The 19770-nt window shown below is 42.0% G+C and overlaps 1 protein-coding gene across 3 annotated transcripts in view; it reads right to left on the reverse strand.

Annotated features, from left to right (window-relative positions):
• Nucleotides 1-19474, reverse strand: part of TSC2 (tuberous sclerosis 2) — a 34209-nt gene extending 14735 nt beyond the window's left edge. For 2 of the 3 annotated variants that reach the window (XM_009329376.1, XM_009329375.1), the window contains exons 1-27: nucleotides 19449-19474; nucleotides 18814-18978; nucleotides 17846-17932; nucleotides 17067-17177; nucleotides 16059-16203; nucleotides 15807-15924; nucleotides 15267-15315; nucleotides 14727-14852; nucleotides 14300-14373; nucleotides 13823-13949; nucleotides 12985-13128; nucleotides 12620-12757; nucleotides 12302-12405; nucleotides 11425-11506; nucleotides 10354-10509; nucleotides 9925-10041; nucleotides 9261-9383; nucleotides 8864-8970; nucleotides 8098-8251; nucleotides 7239-7361; nucleotides 6784-6918; nucleotides 6036-6225; nucleotides 5506-5599; nucleotides 5082-5184; nucleotides 4768-4862; nucleotides 2092-2223; nucleotides 159-323 (exon numbers count right to left, since the gene is read on the reverse strand). In XM_009329376.1, coding sequence (XP_009327651.1) covers nucleotides 159-323; nucleotides 2092-2223; nucleotides 4768-4862; nucleotides 5082-5184; nucleotides 5506-5599; nucleotides 6036-6225; nucleotides 6784-6918; nucleotides 7239-7361; nucleotides 8098-8251; nucleotides 8864-8970; nucleotides 9261-9383; nucleotides 9925-10041; nucleotides 10354-10509; nucleotides 11425-11506; nucleotides 12302-12405; nucleotides 12620-12757; nucleotides 12985-13128; nucleotides 13823-13949; nucleotides 14300-14373; nucleotides 14727-14852; nucleotides 15267-15315; nucleotides 15807-15924; nucleotides 16059-16203; nucleotides 17067-17177; nucleotides 17846-17932; nucleotides 18814-18951 — 3137 coding nt within the window. In that variant the 5' untranslated portion in view covers nucleotides 18952-18978; nucleotides 19449-19474. The remainder of the gene's footprint in view (nucleotides 1-158; nucleotides 324-2091; nucleotides 2224-4767; nucleotides 4863-5081; nucleotides 5185-5505; nucleotides 5600-6035; nucleotides 6226-6783; nucleotides 6919-7238; nucleotides 7362-8097; nucleotides 8252-8863; nucleotides 8971-9260; nucleotides 9384-9924; nucleotides 10042-10353; nucleotides 10510-11424; nucleotides 11507-12301; nucleotides 12406-12619; nucleotides 12758-12984; nucleotides 13129-13822; nucleotides 13950-14299; nucleotides 14374-14726; nucleotides 14853-15266; nucleotides 15316-15806; nucleotides 15925-16058; nucleotides 16204-17066; nucleotides 17178-17845; nucleotides 17933-18813; nucleotides 18979-19448) is intronic. The other variant, XM_009329377.1, reaches the window with a different exon arrangement.
• Between the last annotated feature and the right edge of the window lie 296 nt (nucleotides 19475-19770).

A 19770-nucleotide genomic window follows, 5' to 3' on the forward strand; every position in this document is an offset into this window, starting at 1 on the left:
TAATGTATTTAGCCAAACCAGATTTTATCTGCAAGGAATGGCTTCAGAGCCTGGGCCTGCCAGAATCTCAAATAGGTCACGGTAACTTTCCACTAATAAAGTGAAATATGAACCTCAAACAAAAACATCTCTCCCATGGTCACCGACTGACCCCTTACCTCTTAGGCACCGCAGTGAAGTTTGAAAAGACGTATCGAGCCATCATATCCAGACAGGTCTCAGTGAGTTCCAGGTGGAGATTTTTTAAGTTGTCATCAGCCTGAGCCACTGAATTTTCATCTGCAGAGCCCAGGCTTGAACTAGTGATGGATGTTTGTATCCGACTAGAAGAGAATGTTTCCAACTGACAGATCACATTGCAAAATGCTTGTCCCTGTCACCCGAAAGACAGTGTGATGCAGAACAACCTGCGATACATGCATGTGCCAGATCAGAGAGGTGGCCAGACATCAAACCCAGGACATAATAAAAATATTTTTGGATCAGCCTCATGTTGTGCTTTTAGATTGTCATTGCAGAAAGTGTATTTTATCTTGAGAGACTGAGAAACATTTAAATGTCCTTCAACTGACTAGGTCAGGCCAGTGCTCTCTGATGTTGGGTGGCCCATGAGCAAGCGCACCAAGCAAATAGTGAGTGGCAGCACCATGCTTTGAGTTCGCTAATCTATAGTGAGGGCAAGCGTCCTGTGACCTGCACAGTTTCCCAGGCAACATGTTGCCCATGAGCCATAAATCGGGGCACTCTAGACCTAGCTTTATAATCCTGTGGTTTGCTTTTTTCTCTGTTGCATCCCTTTCATATATTGATTTTTTTCCTCCAAATTCAATAGCTATGTAAAACCTAATTTAACTTGAAATAGAAAAAAAATTGCACTCTGAACAGGAAATTGGCACAAGAATAGAGAGCAACTCTGCCTTCAAATCAGCCAAGTTAGCAATGCAATTTAAAACAATTGGAATAACAGGCTGGATTGCAATATTTTATAAAGACGACTCCTTATGCCATCATAATACAAACTAAGCTGAGGTACAGCCAAATTTTTTATGACATGGCAACTTCTTTGGCATCATTAAGGGTAATTATCTGAACTTCAAGTTGCTACCATTTACATATAAATACAAGCAAAGAAAATCACCTACTAGATTAATGGGGAGTATCAGAGAATGAAGTGCCAGAATTGTATTCACAATTCAGTCACTTCAGTGTCTTTCCCCCAAATACCACATAGTTGTAGTCAAAAATAAAAACACAGAAAATAAAGTTCCATTGACAGCAATCCTTACAGATTAAGGCACAGATCTTCAGGTTCAGATTTTAAACCAACATGTTATAGACAGCAGTTTAACACTCAAGGGAAGTGATCCAGAAATAAGTTTTAAAAACTAGCATAAATTGTTTCATCTTTCATGCCAGCAAATCCATGTCTGCAAACAAAACTTGTTTTCTGTAGTCGTGAAAGCAAGAGCTTCATATGGGCTGAGCATACATTTCACTGCTCTACGGAAAGACAAATTAAGGTTTTCAGGGCATCGTACTTCAGACCAGAATACTTCTGTCAGCTCCCTTTGCCTCAAAGAACAAATCCTGACCCGAGGCCAGAACTATTCCTCATAGTTTGGGACGAGGGCCTGTACATAAGTTTGCAGAGTACCAAAAGCCTCTCCTGGGGCAAGTCACTGCTTAGACGGCTGAAGTTTTGGTGAGTTTTAGCCAGGACTCTCACTTGCACAGAATGCAACCTTTTTCCTTTTTTTTTTTTTTGGTGTTTGTTTGTTTGTTTTTCCCCCCTTCACCATCTTTACTTTGAAAATAGAAATTTTTGTTGCTAAAGCATCAGAGAATAGGGCAAAGTAACCATACACAACATGGGGTGTGATGTGACAACCCAATAGCCGGCGTTGGGAAGCCATGGGATATCCACGGTACTTTCCCAAAACCTTTGACTGTGGCTACGGCCAGTCTTCTATTGCGTAACAAAGTCATGCAAGCATCCCACATGCAAATCCACCCTGCTTCCACCCACCCTTGCGAGTAAAATTTCCAAGTGCTGAGTTGCTCTTGGATTCTCCCCATTTAAAGTGCCTCTACCTGCGGACCACATGTTCAGACACACTGATGCTGCGGGATCGGAAGGCATCAACTGCAGAGGATTCTTTCAGCTCTTTCACTGGAGGAGAGTTATTCAAGCCTTGCTTTGCATTTTTGGCTAGTCTTAAACTACTAGGTGGAGAAGCACCAAGCCCCAAAAGAGGTCACAGGAAGGGAGGAAATCATTGTAGGGATGTAGGTTGAAAGGTCACAGGTCACAGGGTCAATATTGGGGGATCCCGGAGGGTGATGTAAAATAAAACAAATGCCAAAAAAGGAAAACAAAAATTAAAACGTACTAACAAGCAGAGCTGAAAGCATTAAAAAGACAAACCACATTTTGAAAACAAGATTTTAAATGTGCTACAAAACAAATGAAATTAGTACAAGTTAAAACAAAAAAACTGATTGGAATGATATAGTTGGAATACTGCGCTGATAAGCAAAGGCAAGAGCACCTGAATGCTAATTTGGCACAAATTTCTCAAGTCTGAGAAGTTTTGTGCAGTTCAGCCACCTCTTGTGTTGCCCCAGCTCACCCCTTCAGTACAGCTAAAAACCTGACTACTTCCACAGGGACCAGATCCTAAAATGCTTTACCAACACCAGGTAGCAGCACATTTTCCTAAGAGACACAGGAATATATCAGCCGTCTCTACCTCTGTTAGGCCTGGCCCAAATCTGAGCTTCTACCCTGAATCACAAAAACACCCAGGGCCAGTCAGAGGTGCCGCTTAGCTCAGCTCGAGACACGGGGGGAGACTCAGCCCATCTATACGAGACTGATCCTTCTCACACTGCACAGACGGAAGGGCAAGAAGACAAACATCCTCTTGGCTGCTGCTGACTGAGTGATGCTTTTCTGTCAAACAAGCTATCTTATTTCTGGTGGCTCGAGGTAACCCACTTTCAACTGGAACAGAAAGGAAAATAAGCCTTTACACTGCCAGGTGCCAACCACATGTGGGAGATGACAGCAATTAACATCTAAGAGGCACTTCAGAGAGTCACAGCTGAGATGCATGCCTGGCTCAGTACTAATTTGGACCTAACAGTTGGTCCAGCAGTTCACATCCCCATATATAAAATGCAGATACTAATTTAACCCTTCCGGCTCCTTCTAAACATGATTTATTTGCTATCCTCCTTTCAGTGAATTACTACATTTCAGATAGCCACCTGGAGGGATCAGAATTTATTTGTCTTTCTCCTCCCAACAACCTCTGACAGATCACTTTTGGCCACAACTGGAGGTGTGACTGCAGAGAGCACAGGCCCATACTCTGAGATAATCGCCTACACCAACATCATGCCGTTCAGCAGCCTTGGGAACCATTGGGATCTTGATCTCTTGGAGCACCCAGCATCTCAGCTAGGGCACAGAAATGCTTATTCTTTGGTCTTAAGGAGTGAAAACCAAGCACGCAAGCTTCTCAAGCAAGGACACAGATATCTGCTCGAAGCTATTTCCTCTCTCACTTGGCCAGAGTCCAAGCCCAGACAGACTCGGAGGCAGTGGCATCCTGCCACTCTGGTGTTTCGGGTTGCTGCCCGAGTACAGCCCCCACTCCTTAGCAGAGATTTCTGTGGAAAGTGATCCAGCAGCCTTAGCAAAAGCCTTTAGATACAGTAGTATTCCAACCTGGTAGAATTTAACAGGTTTTTGGAAAAAAAGATTAGTTGAAATTCTAATTTGAGAGACGAGTGGCAAAAGGCTTCTCTTCCAAGTTTCTGAATGAAAGAGGAGGAGATGGGAGAGATGAAACACAAAACAGGGTTTACAGCTATAGCATTAGGGCAGGGATGGTGTTTCTTCATTGCAAGATACTCATTGAGCCTTGCAGTTAAAGTAGAGGCACTTTCCCCAGGGTTCATATGCCACTGTATGCTTACTGCACATCAACACTGAAGCAAGTTAAGTGAACCAATTTAGGTAAGCCCTGCAGGTAAAAGGATGTTAGAGAAACCCTGAAAGCCTTCCAAGGAGTATTTTCCTATCCCAGCAAACGTTACTTTGAAAGACTGTTGGCAAGATACGGTCTGACTTCTAAAGACATTAGGCTTTGCTTAAAACTGACATAATGGCTTCAAGAGTCAAAAAAAGGATCAGGCCATCCAGATACACAGAAGGCAGCTGTCTGCCGCCCAGTCTACACTGACTTGACAGATAACACTATGGAAAAACACAGCATTAGCTCTCTCAATTTATACAGGTTGCTAATCACAAAAATTTTTCTGGCAATCATTTAAATAGTCGTTACAGATCAATTATCAAAAGGAGTTAACGCTATCAATATGAAGATGGTATTCTATTACTTCTGGTATTATCCTTCTCTATTACTTCTGGTAGCATTGTACTGACACACATCAACCTGAAAGAACTGCTGATTTTCAAAAATTAACAACAGAAAGCCCCACACCTTACTGCAAAGGCTTACAGAACAGCCAAGTGGTGCCCTCATATGTACTATGAGACTGTCAGCTTGGTTTGATTCCAGCTTCTTAACAACCTAAGTTTGTCTTTTACCAATCCCCTGACCTAAAGAGGTTTACTTTGCTTGCTTAAATGCACTGTCAGATTTTGAATAACTAGAGCCTCCTTCAGAAAAACACAGGGAAGGGTGTGAGCACTAGAACAGGGAACACAAGACCCTGCTGGAGTCAAATATAATTTACCTTTTTGGCCTCTCATTCAGGCTTGTACTGCGAGCCCTGAAACTGTCCTTCTCAGGCGTGTCATCAAAGGAAAGGAGGACATTCGAGCGCAAACCCTGCCGATTGAGACAAACAGATAACAGGTTGAATGGCTAGGACATGCAGCTGGAAGACTGCAATCACGGCACAACGCACAAGAATTCACAGTCAGTTTCGAGAAAGATATTGACAAGAAAAGGAGAATTTTTCTAGCTTCAAACAGAACCTTTAAACTCCTCAAACCGGTTTTTAAGTCATTTTTATTATGTACTGTTTGATTCAGTAGCGTCCATTACCTTTGTAATATAGGGGACAAAGTCCTTTCGGAAGGGAAGGCGACACCGAATGAACCACATAGCTATCACGTGATGGGCCAGGCAAACGATGTACTGGTTAAACCTAAAACAGCAAAAGGATCTCCGCAGAGTTTAATGCTGCATTATGATGTCATTCCAGAACTGAACAGAAGGACTTTTCAATCTGAGGAACAGACCTGTTCCTTTATCTACTGGTAAGTATAAAGAAAAAAACCTCAAAAGTTCTGTTCCAGAAAAACAGATATTTTGTCAAGGGTGAATATGTCCCTTCTTCAGAAAAAGCCTGGAGATACCAGAACGAGCAATATCCTATGAATAACCTTGACCCAAGTACTACAAAAAAAGCATGTCTCATTCTCTTAATTTTACAGATGAGGGAGAAGCACATTTGCTACACACTTACTTGGAAGGGTTTGTGTACGGTAGGGAGATGGCGAACACGCTGGCATACTGCTCTGCTGCAAAGTTCCTGTAGAGGTGCGGCAGCCTTGCTAGAGCTAGAACAGTTCAAGAAGAAAACCAACACAGGTGAGGTCTGAACTCAAACTATTCAATATCACCGTTCAGTTTAATTTGAATTGTTTTGCTTCTTCCAAATCATCAGCTGACATGGAAGTTAACATCATGGTATAATTTCATGCCATTTAAGTTATAAGCAGCAAGGTGGAGAAAGCAGCTTCGTATTTCCCATCACTGTACGGCTGCACTACACAAAGCATGTCTCTTTCTTCAGTGTGTGCAAGCACTTTAAATACAAAAACAGTAACAAACGAGACGATCAAACATTTGTATCTTGAGGATGGTGCAAGGGCATCACCAAAAAAACAAGAAACCCTTACAATGCACTCCATATCACTAACAACCAAAATATTCAGTGCAAACAATACATTTACAACTATGGAAGATCAAACGTAGAAGAACATTACAACTTACTTGAAAGAAATTCTAACAGAGGGATTGCCATATTGGCTGTAGCGGAAATGTGGGTTAATTTGACTATTAAGACAGGAAGTGCCTTTATGATGATGTCGGGCATCTCGACACTACAGACAGAGAGTGCCACAACGCACTGGTTTGCACAGCGATAAATAAGACCATGTTCCAGGCAATACACTATTTCACGCTAGAAGAGTAAAAAAAGAAAAAACAGTCATAATAAAAAAAAAAAAGATAAAATCTCTGATGTACCACCGCCTGACTTCAGCTAGCATTTCAGAATGGCTTGCAAGGTATCGCTGCTGCAAGGCCTGTATGATGCACATGAATTCTTATCCAAAATGCACTAACACAGAACCCTAATTAATGTTGCATGCATTTAGGCCAAAATTTTAAGATGGGACTTTAATCAAGTAGACATTTTAGAAATTATTATTTAAGTTTCTGATCAAACGGAATTTTTATGTTTATCAGGGTCTTCCAGCAGAGGGTAAAGTCACTCAGCGACCTGCAAGGGGGGGGGACAGGTATGGATGGAGAACACTGAATCCAACTGACCGGACAGTTACTGCTGCACAAAGTTAGCAAAGTATTTTTTCACCCCAAATACAGCAGATGCAGCTTTTTATAGCAGAAAAGGGCAGCGTTACCTCGCACTTAAGTCTCCTAATCAGCCAGTATGAGAAAATGCTCTACTATACAGGCTCAGGCCCCATCCCCCCACATTCTCTTACTTTCCCCATACCTGTTTAGCTTTGTCCAGATAATTATGATAAGATATTAATGCCGTCAGTACTGGAACTACAGCCAGATGCAGATCAGTGCGAGAAAAGCCTTCTGGGGTACCATGGAGCCTGTCGGTAGTCTTTTTGTCTGTGAGCTGATACATCACACAGTAAGTTAGAACACCTCACGCTAAAAATACTCTCTAAAAGGCAGTAGACAGGCACTGCCCATAGCTCCCTTTTCACATGTATACATACATAGAGAAAGAACACTCATTATTACCTACTTTTGTACCTAAAACAACCCTCACAAAAAGGGAACGTGAGTGAGGATTGACAACCAGCATGCTAATCTTCAAAACGCTAGACTGAAGGGGAAAAAAAAAAAAAAACCACCCTCAAAGAAAGCCCCCAATCAACTCTCAAGCAAACTAAGGATCTGATGATTATACATCAGTAGGGTGCATGGCATTACCATGTAGCTCAGTGCAGAGGCCAGGAGGTCTATGTTACAAGGAGAGGTTAAAAATAGCACTTTATAGCGGAGAGATTCAGGTAATTTGTTGAGGACCAACTTCAACACCTTCCAGTCTGTCTCCTGGAAAGAAAGAAAAAGTTAAGGTGGAAAATTTTTGTATGATTTCAGTTCGAAAGTAAGACTAATCAAGTTTCAGACAGCGTGCCACTGCCTAGGCAGATTTATGTCTTGCCGTGGTAGCTACATAAAAAGAAGTGGCGTTTAGCTGTCACAAGTGACTTCCTGTCTGTCATCCAGCTCTAGGTGCAATATTGGCACCACAAACTGCAAGACAACTTGTATCCAGATCTGACTGAGCTCAAAAAGACAGAGCCAGAATTCACTTCTCCTAACCACTAGCTCAAATTAACTTCCAGAGCAAGACAACCCCTCAGCACATAACTATGTCCACTACAACACTAATGAACAATTTATATTTAGTTTATTAGCGACTGAAACATTTATCAATTCTCAAAATACTTAAAAAACTTGCAGTAGGAGGGTTTCTTTTAGTTTCAAATGCCCTTTCAGAAACAGGATGACTTATCTGATCTTTGTTTAACAAACACATTTTTCGCCCTTGTCTGCTCTGAAGCAGTGAAATGAAAGCTTGGCTTAGTTTCCGAAGAGCTGAACTGGTGCTCCCACTGGTGGTTGTAAAGCTGCACAGTTACACGCAGATTCTGCCCAAGAAGGAGGATTTACGTACTGCTTTTCAGACGTCATTTAGATACTCTGGGATAGAATTCTCTAGCCAGCCGGTTTAAGCTGACATGTGTCACGTGAAGATGACAACTGTCATTAAGAGCAGACGTACTTGCTTCAAACACTGCAGAAGGACGCCAAAGACCATTGAGTATGGCAGATGCCCTATACGAATGGTGGCGTTCTGGGAAGGCACGCTGGGACTTCCTGAAGGCGGAGAGAGCGTACCGGTAGGCTTTTTCTCAGAAGCCCTCTTCTCTGCTTCTCTACAACATGGAAAGGGAGAAAAATACATGTAATGTAAAATCAAGATCAGAACAGCCTATTCGTGTGACCAACGGTGCTGCCCTATTTGGTAGCCAGTTTCATGACCAAACAACAATATAAATTGCATTTTCTATTAAAAAACACAGGATTGCCCAGTAGATGGACAGCAATGAGTCAGTTTGGTCAGGTTAAGGATTTTTCTATCCAGGCCCCTAGCAAATTTAGAAAGATATCTTTTGGGGCACGTTACACAAAGAACTTCAGACCAAGCTATAAAATTAAAAATAGCCAGATTTGTACAAATCATTGAATCAAACCTCAATGTGAAAATTGGTTTCAGGCAGGAAACTGACAATATTTTTGTTAAGTTTTGTGAGTGGGAACAGAAATTTCAAGTCTGAGATTGAGAGCTCTGTAGGTAAGTGATTTGTAAGAACAATTCACCAATGAGTTATTAGTTGAGACAATCCTAGGCTGTAACTACAGACTTGTCTAGCAGCTGATTCATCAGGATTCGGAAGATTTAGAAAAACTGCAGATTGCTACTGATGGACCATTAAGCTCGTGCAAAATACCAAAACAGCTTTTGCTTAATGCAATGAGAAACCTACACAAAATCACATAGACAGTAAGGGCTGAACCTCACTGCTCCATCCTTGTTGGAAAGGCCAAGACGGTGCAGGGAGTCAGCTCGAAGCATCAGCAGGAACTCAAACCCCTGAAACAGAGAAGACACTGGAATCACTCAAAACCCAAGCCAGTGGAATACTCTCCCACCTCCCCATGCGATACTTTTGCAAGTACAAAGGGATTTCTAATAGATGCTGTGGCTAGGTCTGTAGGAGGCATCACTTCTCGTGTTACAGTACATATACATACTCCTATTAGCCAAGAAACATTTAATTCTACTTCCGGCAAGCTCTAGAGCACACATTCCCCACTTGCCACTCAAGAATTCCAAAGACAGCATGCAGCTCTCGACCTGAAAGCATAGGTTACTGCTCATACCTGCAGTCTGATGCTGCTAGCAACAGCAAGGCTGTACGCATATATATAATGGCGTTGGACGTGGTGAATCAGCATCTCGTACACCCGCATTGCATGGCTGGAGGGTAAGCTGTAGAGTTTTGTCTACAGAGGAACAGAAACAGAAATCAAAAGGCAGACTGACACTTGTTATTCAGAAATGTGTATCTGCACTGAGAATTCAAGAAAAACCACAGCAAAAACTTGCTCCTGAAAGCAAGGTAAATAGATGGCTCTGGACAGAACCGCTGCAAAGGCTCCAGAGCAACTCTGGCTGGCTCCAGAAGGGCAGTGGTTGGAACAACCAGCTCTTCGCAACCGCTTAACCATCTCTCAGGACACCCTACCCAAACACGATGGATCTATTCAAGGTTATGAACACTCCCCTTCTGCTAGTTTATGAACACATCTGCCCTCCACACATGAAAATGTGTTCACATTCATTGTACAATGGAAATTAAGAAAATAAACCTTTAGCAAACAGTTATACAGTACCCAAAAGCAAAAAGAATGACCAAAACAAGAGTTAAAATATTAAATGGACAAAAGTCGGAATATTTAGTAGTGGGAGAATGGTAATCTAAAAAGCCAAGTCCAGCAGAAGACTATTCTGAAGAAGACGCATTTAATGCTCTGCAGTATTTACCTGAAGAATTATCAGGAGTCCAAGAACTGCTGTCTTGACATCCTCCAAAGAAGCTGAGTAAGATAGCAAGTCCCTCTCTTCCAGTTCAGAAGGAGATGAGAGAGAATGTGCAGCCACCTTTTAAAAATAAAAGCAATACATGGTTTAAATCTGCAACACACCTTTTCTTTATTTCCATCCTGGAAGGTCAAGAAAGACTACAGCAAGTCATCCTTGCAAGAAATTCTGCAAGCTGTGCGTTGGTAGGGTTTCTAAAGCTCCCTTCCGCTCTGCACTTCAGGCTCACATCCTCCAAAACCCAGCAATTTTACAATAGCCTGCTGACCCATGCAAGTGATAACAGTCATGGGTCAGTCTCCGCAGCCACAGTAAGAGGATCTGGCAAAAGCTGTGGTGGTGCTACTGACAATTGACCAAACTCTGCCTCACCTTTTCTATGATATCAAGCAAGCTGTTAAAGTGATGTGTGTTGCAGCCTTCAGCCAGATCTACGAGTAGCTGAGTGGCCAGTTTTCGGACTTGATGGTCTTTATCCTCTGGAATGTGAGCCAGCTGAGAGATCACAACCAAGTTTATCAGCTCTTCCTGCAAGAGGACAGACCTTAATAAGCCTTGACATTTTGCTGTCGGTTGTTCAATCAGCATGTTGAAGAGACAAATAATTACAAACAAAAGAACACTGATATTCTGATATCAGGCTTGTTCCTCAACTAACTGTTTGGTTCCTCGGTCTTTTCTCTTCCATCCATTTAAGTATTTCTGTATGCCATCCCTCCAAATATTTATGACTTTTGTTGAACTTGGATTCAATGCTTTGGTTTTCGCCTATCCTACAGACTTGATAGCCCAGGCTCAAACAGACTGTTGACAAGGGATTTCTAGGGCTTGGTTTTTTGAGAGGGACAGGAAACATGCAACAGCATCATGTTTTCACAGATCTTGAAGGAATCCAAGAAGCATCTCTGCCCCTTCCTGTCCTCTGACACTCTGGGTACATTCCAAGGAGCTGAAGACATCCCCAGAGCTCTTCCGTAACTCCTCTCTCAGACAGCTTCCATCTTGGATTGCAATTAAACTGCAAGCACCAAGACAAGTCAATCTGCTCACATCAGATTATATCCAGACCTCATCTTTTTACAAAGCTTTTAAATAAACTCTGCATCTCTCACGTTGATTTTCCTTTCTTCCAAAACAAAATGTATATAGATTTAGTGACCTTAAAACAGGGAAGCAAATACACAACCAGTTATGTCCTCAAAACACAGCAGCTCCCACTGCAAGTTGCACATACCTGTATCCAACTAAGGACAATTAAAAGGCAAGTCCTCCTACAAGCACCCTAAAGATACATATCTATTGTGTGCAACATCTAAAGCAGAGTTCTGTGCATTCCCCAGTGGCAGAGACGACCTGAAGCACACCATAAAACATGCCTCACCAAAGCCTTTCCCACCCACTTAAGATCTCACATGTGATGATCAGAAACAGATAAACACACACCTCATAGAACTGTCTGTTAATACTCAGGACAAAGGACAAGACATCCAGAACTTTAATACGAACAGCACTACGACTTTCGTTCCTAAAATGGGAAGAGCAAATTCAAGATGAATAAAATAAAGTTACTGATATTTAGGGAAGGGGGGAGAGGAGAAAAGGAAAGTAAAACTAAACTAAACTAAGAAACTTCTTAAGAGTTAGAACAGTAACTCTAGGAATCAGCAGAGCCTTCAATTAATGTCTCTACATATGAAACTAGATGCAAGAACAATTGGAAACTGGAATCCCAATTCAGCTTTTACTACTTCTGGAGACCTGTAACTGCACTTTTCCCATTTCCAATCCAAACTAGGAAGCACATGTCAGAAGAACAAGTGCTCTGGTGAGCAAATTTAAAACCAAACATATGGCACCGAGTAAGAGCCACTCTTTGGCAGCATTTCACAGATGAGACAGAAGTTTGTTATTGCTGTATGTTGGTATTTTAGAGTACAAGAATACTTTCAGGAGTACCAATTCAAAAACAGATAACTTAATACTGGATAACCATATGCAATCCTGACGCTTAAGAGGAAAGTCTTGTTTGGTGTCAGAACTACAAAGAGCTGTGGAGTGGAACACATAACTGCCTAAACTAATTGGAATAGCACCATCCAATGGAAATAAAGAAGAAAAAAAAAAAAGAAATATAAATAACTCAGTGGAAAGTTTTTCTTCTGCTAAACAATATCCTTTCACGTACTGTGCCCTGGAACTACCATACTTCTTAGCAGTCATTTACTAACATTAGAACTTCAGAAAACAAAATTATCTAACATGAAAAGGTGGCAAGGAACATTTGAAAGTGCCTTGTATTCACAAAGTTATGACTTCATACCTGAAGAATCTCTCCATTAACATCTGCAGGTTGTGAATCCAGCCATCTTTGGCAGGATGAATGGACTGAGCTCTGTATGTTATCAAGTTTAATACAGAAGATTCCTTTCACGGAAAGATCAAGAATTTTTCTTTTAGTGTATAAGCAAATACAATATATCCATTCCCCCAACCCCCACCCCGAGAATAAAGCTCATATAAGTCCTTGCTGTGACTTTCTGACCACTTGCTATTTTAGGACTCCCAACTGTCAACTGTACTGAGTAACAAAATGGATTCAACTGGCCACAAAGGAAGACAATCGTAAGTGAAGTCTTACCGGTCTCTGATCAGCACATCTTTCCACCAGCTCAAAAAATCTCTCTTCAGAGCCATGGAATTCATTCTGGTCACAGAGTTCTTCTACTGTAGTCAAAAGATCATGTACAATGGACTTAAGTTCTTGGCTCTCCAGACTCTGAAACGGAGACAAAAACATTCCTAAAAGACTTCTACCTCACCAGAAAGCGCTAACTTTTAAATACAAACAGAAAACTCGGTTGAGAAACACAGTATTGAGAATTGGGCTAAACCTTCATTCAGCTTCAAAGTTCACTGGAGTGTACAAACAGGAGATCAATTTGCAAAAATATTTATGGCAAGGTCTTTTGATTGAAAGCACATCAAGACAGGCTCAACACTTACCTGCAGCTGTTGCAGTAATCGCTCCATGATGTCCAAAAGGATATCCCACGTTACAGCTTGCAGCTCCTTCCCATACTTCTTTATTAGACGTGTTATGGACAGAACTATCTCATAAGACACAACTGCATTGGGACATGTCATGGCCTGGAATACAAAGCATTTCAGTGAGTTAACAGTTGGAAAGCAGTGATCAGAAACCCTCTTAAATCCAAATGAAACACACCTAACTAATTAGGAACTTAGCCTGAAGGTCTGAGATAAATATATTCAAGTCTACACCCACAAAGGGCAAAGCAAAGAACCATTTTATAAAGTGCAGTTATGCACTCTTGCAAACAGCTGTACGTCCGATGTCAAATACAGTCCCATCTTACAGAGCAGACACATGAGGTTAAAGCTAGTAATTCCTGCTTGATGCACTTGGATGAGAAAATTTTAAGGGAGCTCTGAGGCTGTCCCTGAAGACATCGTCCCTCACTTTTTGTACCACACACTGGCAAGAGTGAAAGTTTTTGCTTTGTTTTTCTGGAAAGAGTGAAAGTTTTTGCTTTGTTTTTATTTTTTAAGCTAAAGCACCCACAATGTAGATATTTGATAAAAAGAATTCAGACTTTGCTTTTCTGGACAACAAAGATATTCCAGAAGGAAGCCTCAGTTTCAAACTTAAATCCTCTGTTGTTTTACTGTTTCCCCATGCTTCAGCCCATACCCAATTGCTGTCTCTCGTCTTTCAGGCCTACAAAGATCTCTTTGGTGTAGGGGACCACATTTTTGGTCTACATTTGCACAGGTCCAGATGTATACCTGATTAAAAAGTTCCTCCAGCATCCCATCCTACCTTGAGGAACGAAGGCAGCACTGAAGTTGGGGAATTCTTGAGTGAATTGAGGCGATGAGCACCCCATAGAGCCATCCCAACAAAGAACACAGCTCCTCTCAGCAGTGCTGCATCCGCCATGTAAGCTCTAAAAACAGATGGAAGGAAAGTCTTAGACCATGCTACAATTATTTTAGCATACAAGAGTCAATAGGAATATACACTGTCACAACAGGACTTCCCAGCTGTTATACATCAGAGCCTTGCACAGCGATTTACAAACATTAAAAACAGAAAATCGTTTAGTACAACTTTAAACAAAGGAAAATTAAATTCAGTAAAGCCAAAAAATGAGCACTTCAGCAGCGTAACTAGGAAGGGAATTCATTTCTAAGCACCAGAACCTTCAGCTTGTGCTACTGAGGTCAGTGACTCCCTATCTATCTCAGCGGGACCTCTACTGAATTCCTTGGGTTTTGTTAGATACACCTTCTTTACCTGTCTTCCATGATCCTGCACATGTTGTAGATGGCACTGTGTCCCAAATGAGTTCCCAAAAGGTTGCGCATAAGCTGCAAATTCAAAGAGAACACTTAAATATCCAATTGTTAAAACACTCATTAGCCTAAATATGCAGTTAGCTGGCCGATCATGCCCACTTATGGTAAGTAAATGTGTCCAGCCATTTCCATGCCACAACAGAAGCCTGTCACATCACCCGAGAGGAAACTATGGGTAAATTCCATGGACATGACAGGACTTACACTAACAATGTGCTGATCCCTTAATACTTGAAACAATTTTTTAATTTACTCTTAAAACCAAACTGAAATTTATGGCAGATGTGCACAGGCACATCTGACACTTCATCTATGAGGCCAAAACAGTGAACTCATTAAAAAACCAAAACTACGCAAGTTCTGACCTTCCAGCACGGCTCGCAGAGCTCCTTCACATTGATGGTACGGCACAAAGTGATGATAAATACTGGCAGGTTCTCCGATGGCAGACAGTTATAGCAAACAACTGCATCTAGGACTTGCAAGGAAATCTTTGGGGAAGAGAAAGACAAAATGGTTATGTATTTCTCTACGAATAAAGCAGGTCAAATCCTAACCTGGCAGACCAGGAAGTCTTCTGGAAGTCCAAAGGCATACAGATATGTTTTTTGGTTTGTTTGGGTTTTTTTAAATCATTGCAAGATGGAAAGTAAACCGTAAAAAGCACTGCTGAAAAATTGATTCACTTATCAAATTTATCAATGCTCTGCTTGTTTTAGAATAAAATGATTATTGGTGTACGAGACGCAATGGCTTACAAATACTTCGTAACATTGTATTAGCTCTCTTGTAAGATGAGAATAAACTGGGAGGAGAGTCTGATGAGGGGATTTTGCTTGTAAAAGTTACACTTTCAAAGAATTTCTAAGAACTCTAAAGTACTAAGAGAGACTCAAATTACTGACCTCAATGTCCACAGATGATGAAGTCTGAATGCACAAGAGGCATATCTTGCTGTTAGGAAAGAATATTTAATTACAATTGTTTGCTTAATATGATTTTAGGCAAATTACAAAGAGCCAAAACAGACAAGTAAATTGGCATGTTATTTTACTCATCATTGCCCTTACTGTGGCATTGTTGATAAACACTCCTAGAGACACTGAACACTACAACCTCTTTTATAAAGTTAGCTTAAAGTTGCACTTAAATGCAACTCAGTGTGCCTACACTAATATGATAGCAGAGACCCTTTGTGAGAATGAGCAATGCAATCAGGTCCATCACATAAAATGGGGAAAGCACATGCAGTTAAACTAAAACAGATCTGAACATCGTAAGAACTGAAAATCAAACATTTGTCAGAAATGTCAGGTATGACCTGGAATGAAACAGATCCAGATCGGATAAAAAACATTCCACTTATCTGTATATTGATCTGCAACTTTCTTCTGTAATTTACCACGAATAAGCATGTAGGAGTTAAAAAAAAAAACCCAACTTACTGGACCATGTCAGCTACATAGTCTTCCAGATAGCAGCTATTGAATTTCACCAGGTTCACTAAAACCAGAAGGAACTCGGAAGACAAACCAACATCCATCCACTGTAGTACAAAGTCAGCTTAAGAAGGAAAACAAATCGTTACAATATGCTTTCTACCCAGAAGTGTTATCACTACCTTTTTCTCGTATCACTGAATGCCTGTCCCTTGACTTATTCCCACCAAATTGAAGAGGGGTAGAGACAATACTCACCTAACTCTTCTTCTAAGTAGGTGATGTATCGTCCATTCTCCGTTAGAGCCTTGAACACTTCAAGCCGTTCATGCAAGTCTTCATTGGAGGGATAGTCCTTAATAACCTTAAAAAAATGTGCTCTGAGGATCCCTAATCTCTCACCCTTTAAAAAAAAAAAAAAAGGAGGAGAGGGGAATAACAGTGTCACTAATGAAAAGAGACAGTTAAGGCCTAGACCTTATCAAGGTCTGTAACAGTAATCATCATGCTTAAAATTATTTTCTTTTCCTACGGGCTATGAAAGTCTCCTGAAACTATCTCCAACCTCTACTGACTACTGACAATGGCTCAGGTCTTCTCAATCTGTTATATCAGCACTCAGGGCTGGAGGCATTTTGTCCAGCAACACACAGACAGCATCCAATACACAAAGTAATCCATGGAAACTGCAGCTGACAGCACTGACAGCAGAGCATTTAGAAAAAAACAAGCCAACAAACTAGAATCAATGCCTATTCTTTTCGTAAGCATCTACCCCTACTTTGTCAGAATACTGCAAACTAGAACTTTGGTCTGACACAGTCTTACATTTGTATAGCACATTGTGAAATCTGAAGAATTCATAGTATGCTTAACTTGGCCAGGCTAGAAAAGTATCTCATACAGAACTTCTTGCATACCTGACATGCTGAAACATCAAAAAGAGCTGCAGACTAGGACTAATAGGTCTGGGCAAAGACCACATAAAATTAGCTGTACTATGCTGAACTTAACCCTAAGTATTTCCTCTTTTTCAAGAACGTTGCCCCAAAACAGAAAAGTTTTCTACGAGTTGTATGAAAAGTTTTGCTACGAAGTCAAACCAAGACTTAAATTTAAATGCATCCTCTTCCCATTTACTAGGCACAACCAAAATAAGAAACATGGAAAGTTGTAGAGAAGAGCCACCCCATGTTTTTCACGTTCATACTCTGCACAAACCCTAGTTTAAGTGTAGTGTTTCTTCTACAGTTTGTTTGTTTTCACCTGTCCTTGAACGATTGACTTCAGCAGATGAAGAACAGCATGTCTGGCTTCGACGGGGCGCTCTGGCTGGAGCATATCAGCTACCACTTTCCATATTGCCTCCACTGCATGCTGAAAACAAACATGGGAGACAGGCAGTAGTAGGAAAGTTCAGCTTCTTCTGGGATCTTTACCCAGTAGGTCAGTCATTAATTACGGCAAGTTAACTAACAAGATCTCCAGGGATTTCACGTCCGGAGTTCTCTTTTCTGAAGGACGCTCTCACCTGCCCGGTCATAAACTCAGATGAACCACATGAGAGACACCAAATCCCGTCCTACAGGACAACTTGCACCCCAGTAACTGAAGTTCTTCATTCACACACTTACTTCAGCGTAAACATTTGTGCGGAAACTTCACCCAAATACAAGATGAGTTTAAAACCAATTTGAGGCTGCTAGTTAGCAAGACAGAAGGAGCTAGCAAACACCTCTTCTACAGGATTAACATCACCTCCCATGAACCTTCCTGAACAGGCCTGAATATTTGCAGCGTTCTCCTTCCATTCAGTTCAGGAAGCCCGTCAGCTATGTCCTCTCTGCTCCACAGCTGGTAGGTTGGACAAGACTAATTTCCTTGGCATGGGAGCCATCCTTTTACAGGTTTGGACAGCACAAAACAGCTTCTGGGATTACCAATTTTAAAAGGCAGTCTGAACTACAGGAGCCTCTTACGATAGGTTAAGAGCTGTTGCTTAAATTTTCACCCTTCCAATATTCACTGAACAGTTTGAAACTTACCTCTTCGATTTTTTTTGTTTTTGCCACTTCACAAATTTGACTGATTGCTCGTATCCTATTACTTAATCCACATTCTATGCTCAGTTCCTGGAAAGAAATGTAGAAATAAGCTAACAGTTTATCTTACTAGAAACACTTATCCATTTCTCGAAGGAGAATCATGAACCACTGAAAAATAAACCACACGTTTGTCCAAAATGATCTAACCATTAGTCATCACTGGAGCTTTTCAGGAATTTCTCCAAAAACATTTTTCCATTAGCAAATGATTCGTCAAAACTAGAACTTTCACAAAACTGGAGCCAAGCAGCTTTTCACCTCCAGGGCAGAATATCTCATTTTCTTCAGAAAATAGTAACTCACTGGCTGTGATGCTCACCCAGTTCACGGGAGAAGGGCAGAGAAAGGAGGGACATTAAGTCCGGCTCCCCAGCCTTCCAGCAGGTAAGAGCTTCCCTTCACAGACAGGAAGGGAGTCTGGTCTCCTTCTCCCTTTTATGTGTTTTCCTCCCTGTGTGCCAACTATTCTGCTTACAGACTTGCTGTACCAATTACTGGAATCATTTTTTTTTTTTTTTAATTTTCACAAACCCGTAGGGTTTTCATAAAATAGAAACAGTTTCCAGCTTGTGCTAACTGCCACCACATAAACTTCGTCAAGCTCAGACTATAAAAAAAGAGCAGCATACTTTGAGGAAACACCCTGTAACCCGACATAAGACACCACCATCCCATCAAATATCTCAAAAGTATTCAATCACTGAATAACTAAAATGCTGTAACTTCAAAGTGAGTGAGTTTTACATCCATTTCACTAGAGAATGAATTGAGAGATAAGGTAAAAAGGCCGGATCAGAGAGAGAATGAATGTCAAAACAGAAAGGAGAACGAGCAAGCCCTCCTTCCGATCCTCTCAGCTCAGGTAATCCAGGCACTATCCCCACCTTTACTACGGTCAGTTCTCACACCTTGAGTATTTCTGCAGTGATGATAAACTCTGTTTGCTTGCCCTCCGACGACTTTGAACTTCCCCGGGATGTTCCCAGCCCCAGGAGATTCCTGAACTTCTCCTTCAGTCCAGAATCCTTGCTCTGAGGCTTTGCCATTGCTGACAAGCAAGCAGTGCTGAGTCCCTGCAAATACAGAATGGGGTTTCTGTTAAGGGAGGCCCAAGGGGAATCTTTAAGCAGTAAAACACCAGTAACAGCTGTCACAATGTGGCTTTTACAAGCAGCTCTGGTGTCTCAAACCGTTTCAAACAGGGGAGAAGCCCAACGCTGAGGACGAAACAGCGAGGAGCCCGCACGCGTGAGGAGCACACACCGCTCCTGCCTTCAGCACCCGCATCCTGCAGCTATCCGGGGAACGGGGACCTCTGGGCTACCATTTTCTGGGAGCTCTGGATGCCCAGCACTACCACAGCCTGGCGCACAGAGCAACCACCATTTTAAAACCGCTGAGCTGATTTTTGAAGTATAAACACGCACACGCGCTTTTTGGTGGGTGTGAGCTGAAGTACTTGTTCCCAGTCCAAAAGCAACGGACAAGCACACAGCACCGTAAAGCAGATGTTGAAAGTAGCTAGACATGAGGAAGGACTTACGAATCTGAGCGTTCGAACATCCAAATGCTGCCACGGCAAGGAGAAAGAGGGGGAGCGAGAACAAACGTACCCATTACAGCAACAGCACATCGACAGCAACATCCTTCAGAAACTGTCTCCCCGGCCAGCCCCAACCCGCTGCCCCTCAGGGACCCCCGCGCCCGGCTCAGAGCGGGACGCCCGCTCCTTGCATGCTGGCGCAGCCCCAGCACCCTGCCCTCGGCACGCGCTCCCGGACAAACCCGGCAGCCCCTCGGCTATGGCCCCTGACCCCCCAGACCCCACAAAGCCCTCCCCACCCCCCTGGCCTGTGCCACCGCCA

Source organism: Pygoscelis adeliae, unplaced genomic scaffold (assembly GCF_000699105.1).
Source record: "Pygoscelis adeliae isolate BGI_AS28 unplaced genomic scaffold, ASM69910v1 Scaffold467, whole genome shotgun sequence".
Classification (NCBI taxonomy): Eukaryota; Metazoa; Chordata; class Aves; order Sphenisciformes; family Spheniscidae; genus Pygoscelis; species Pygoscelis adeliae.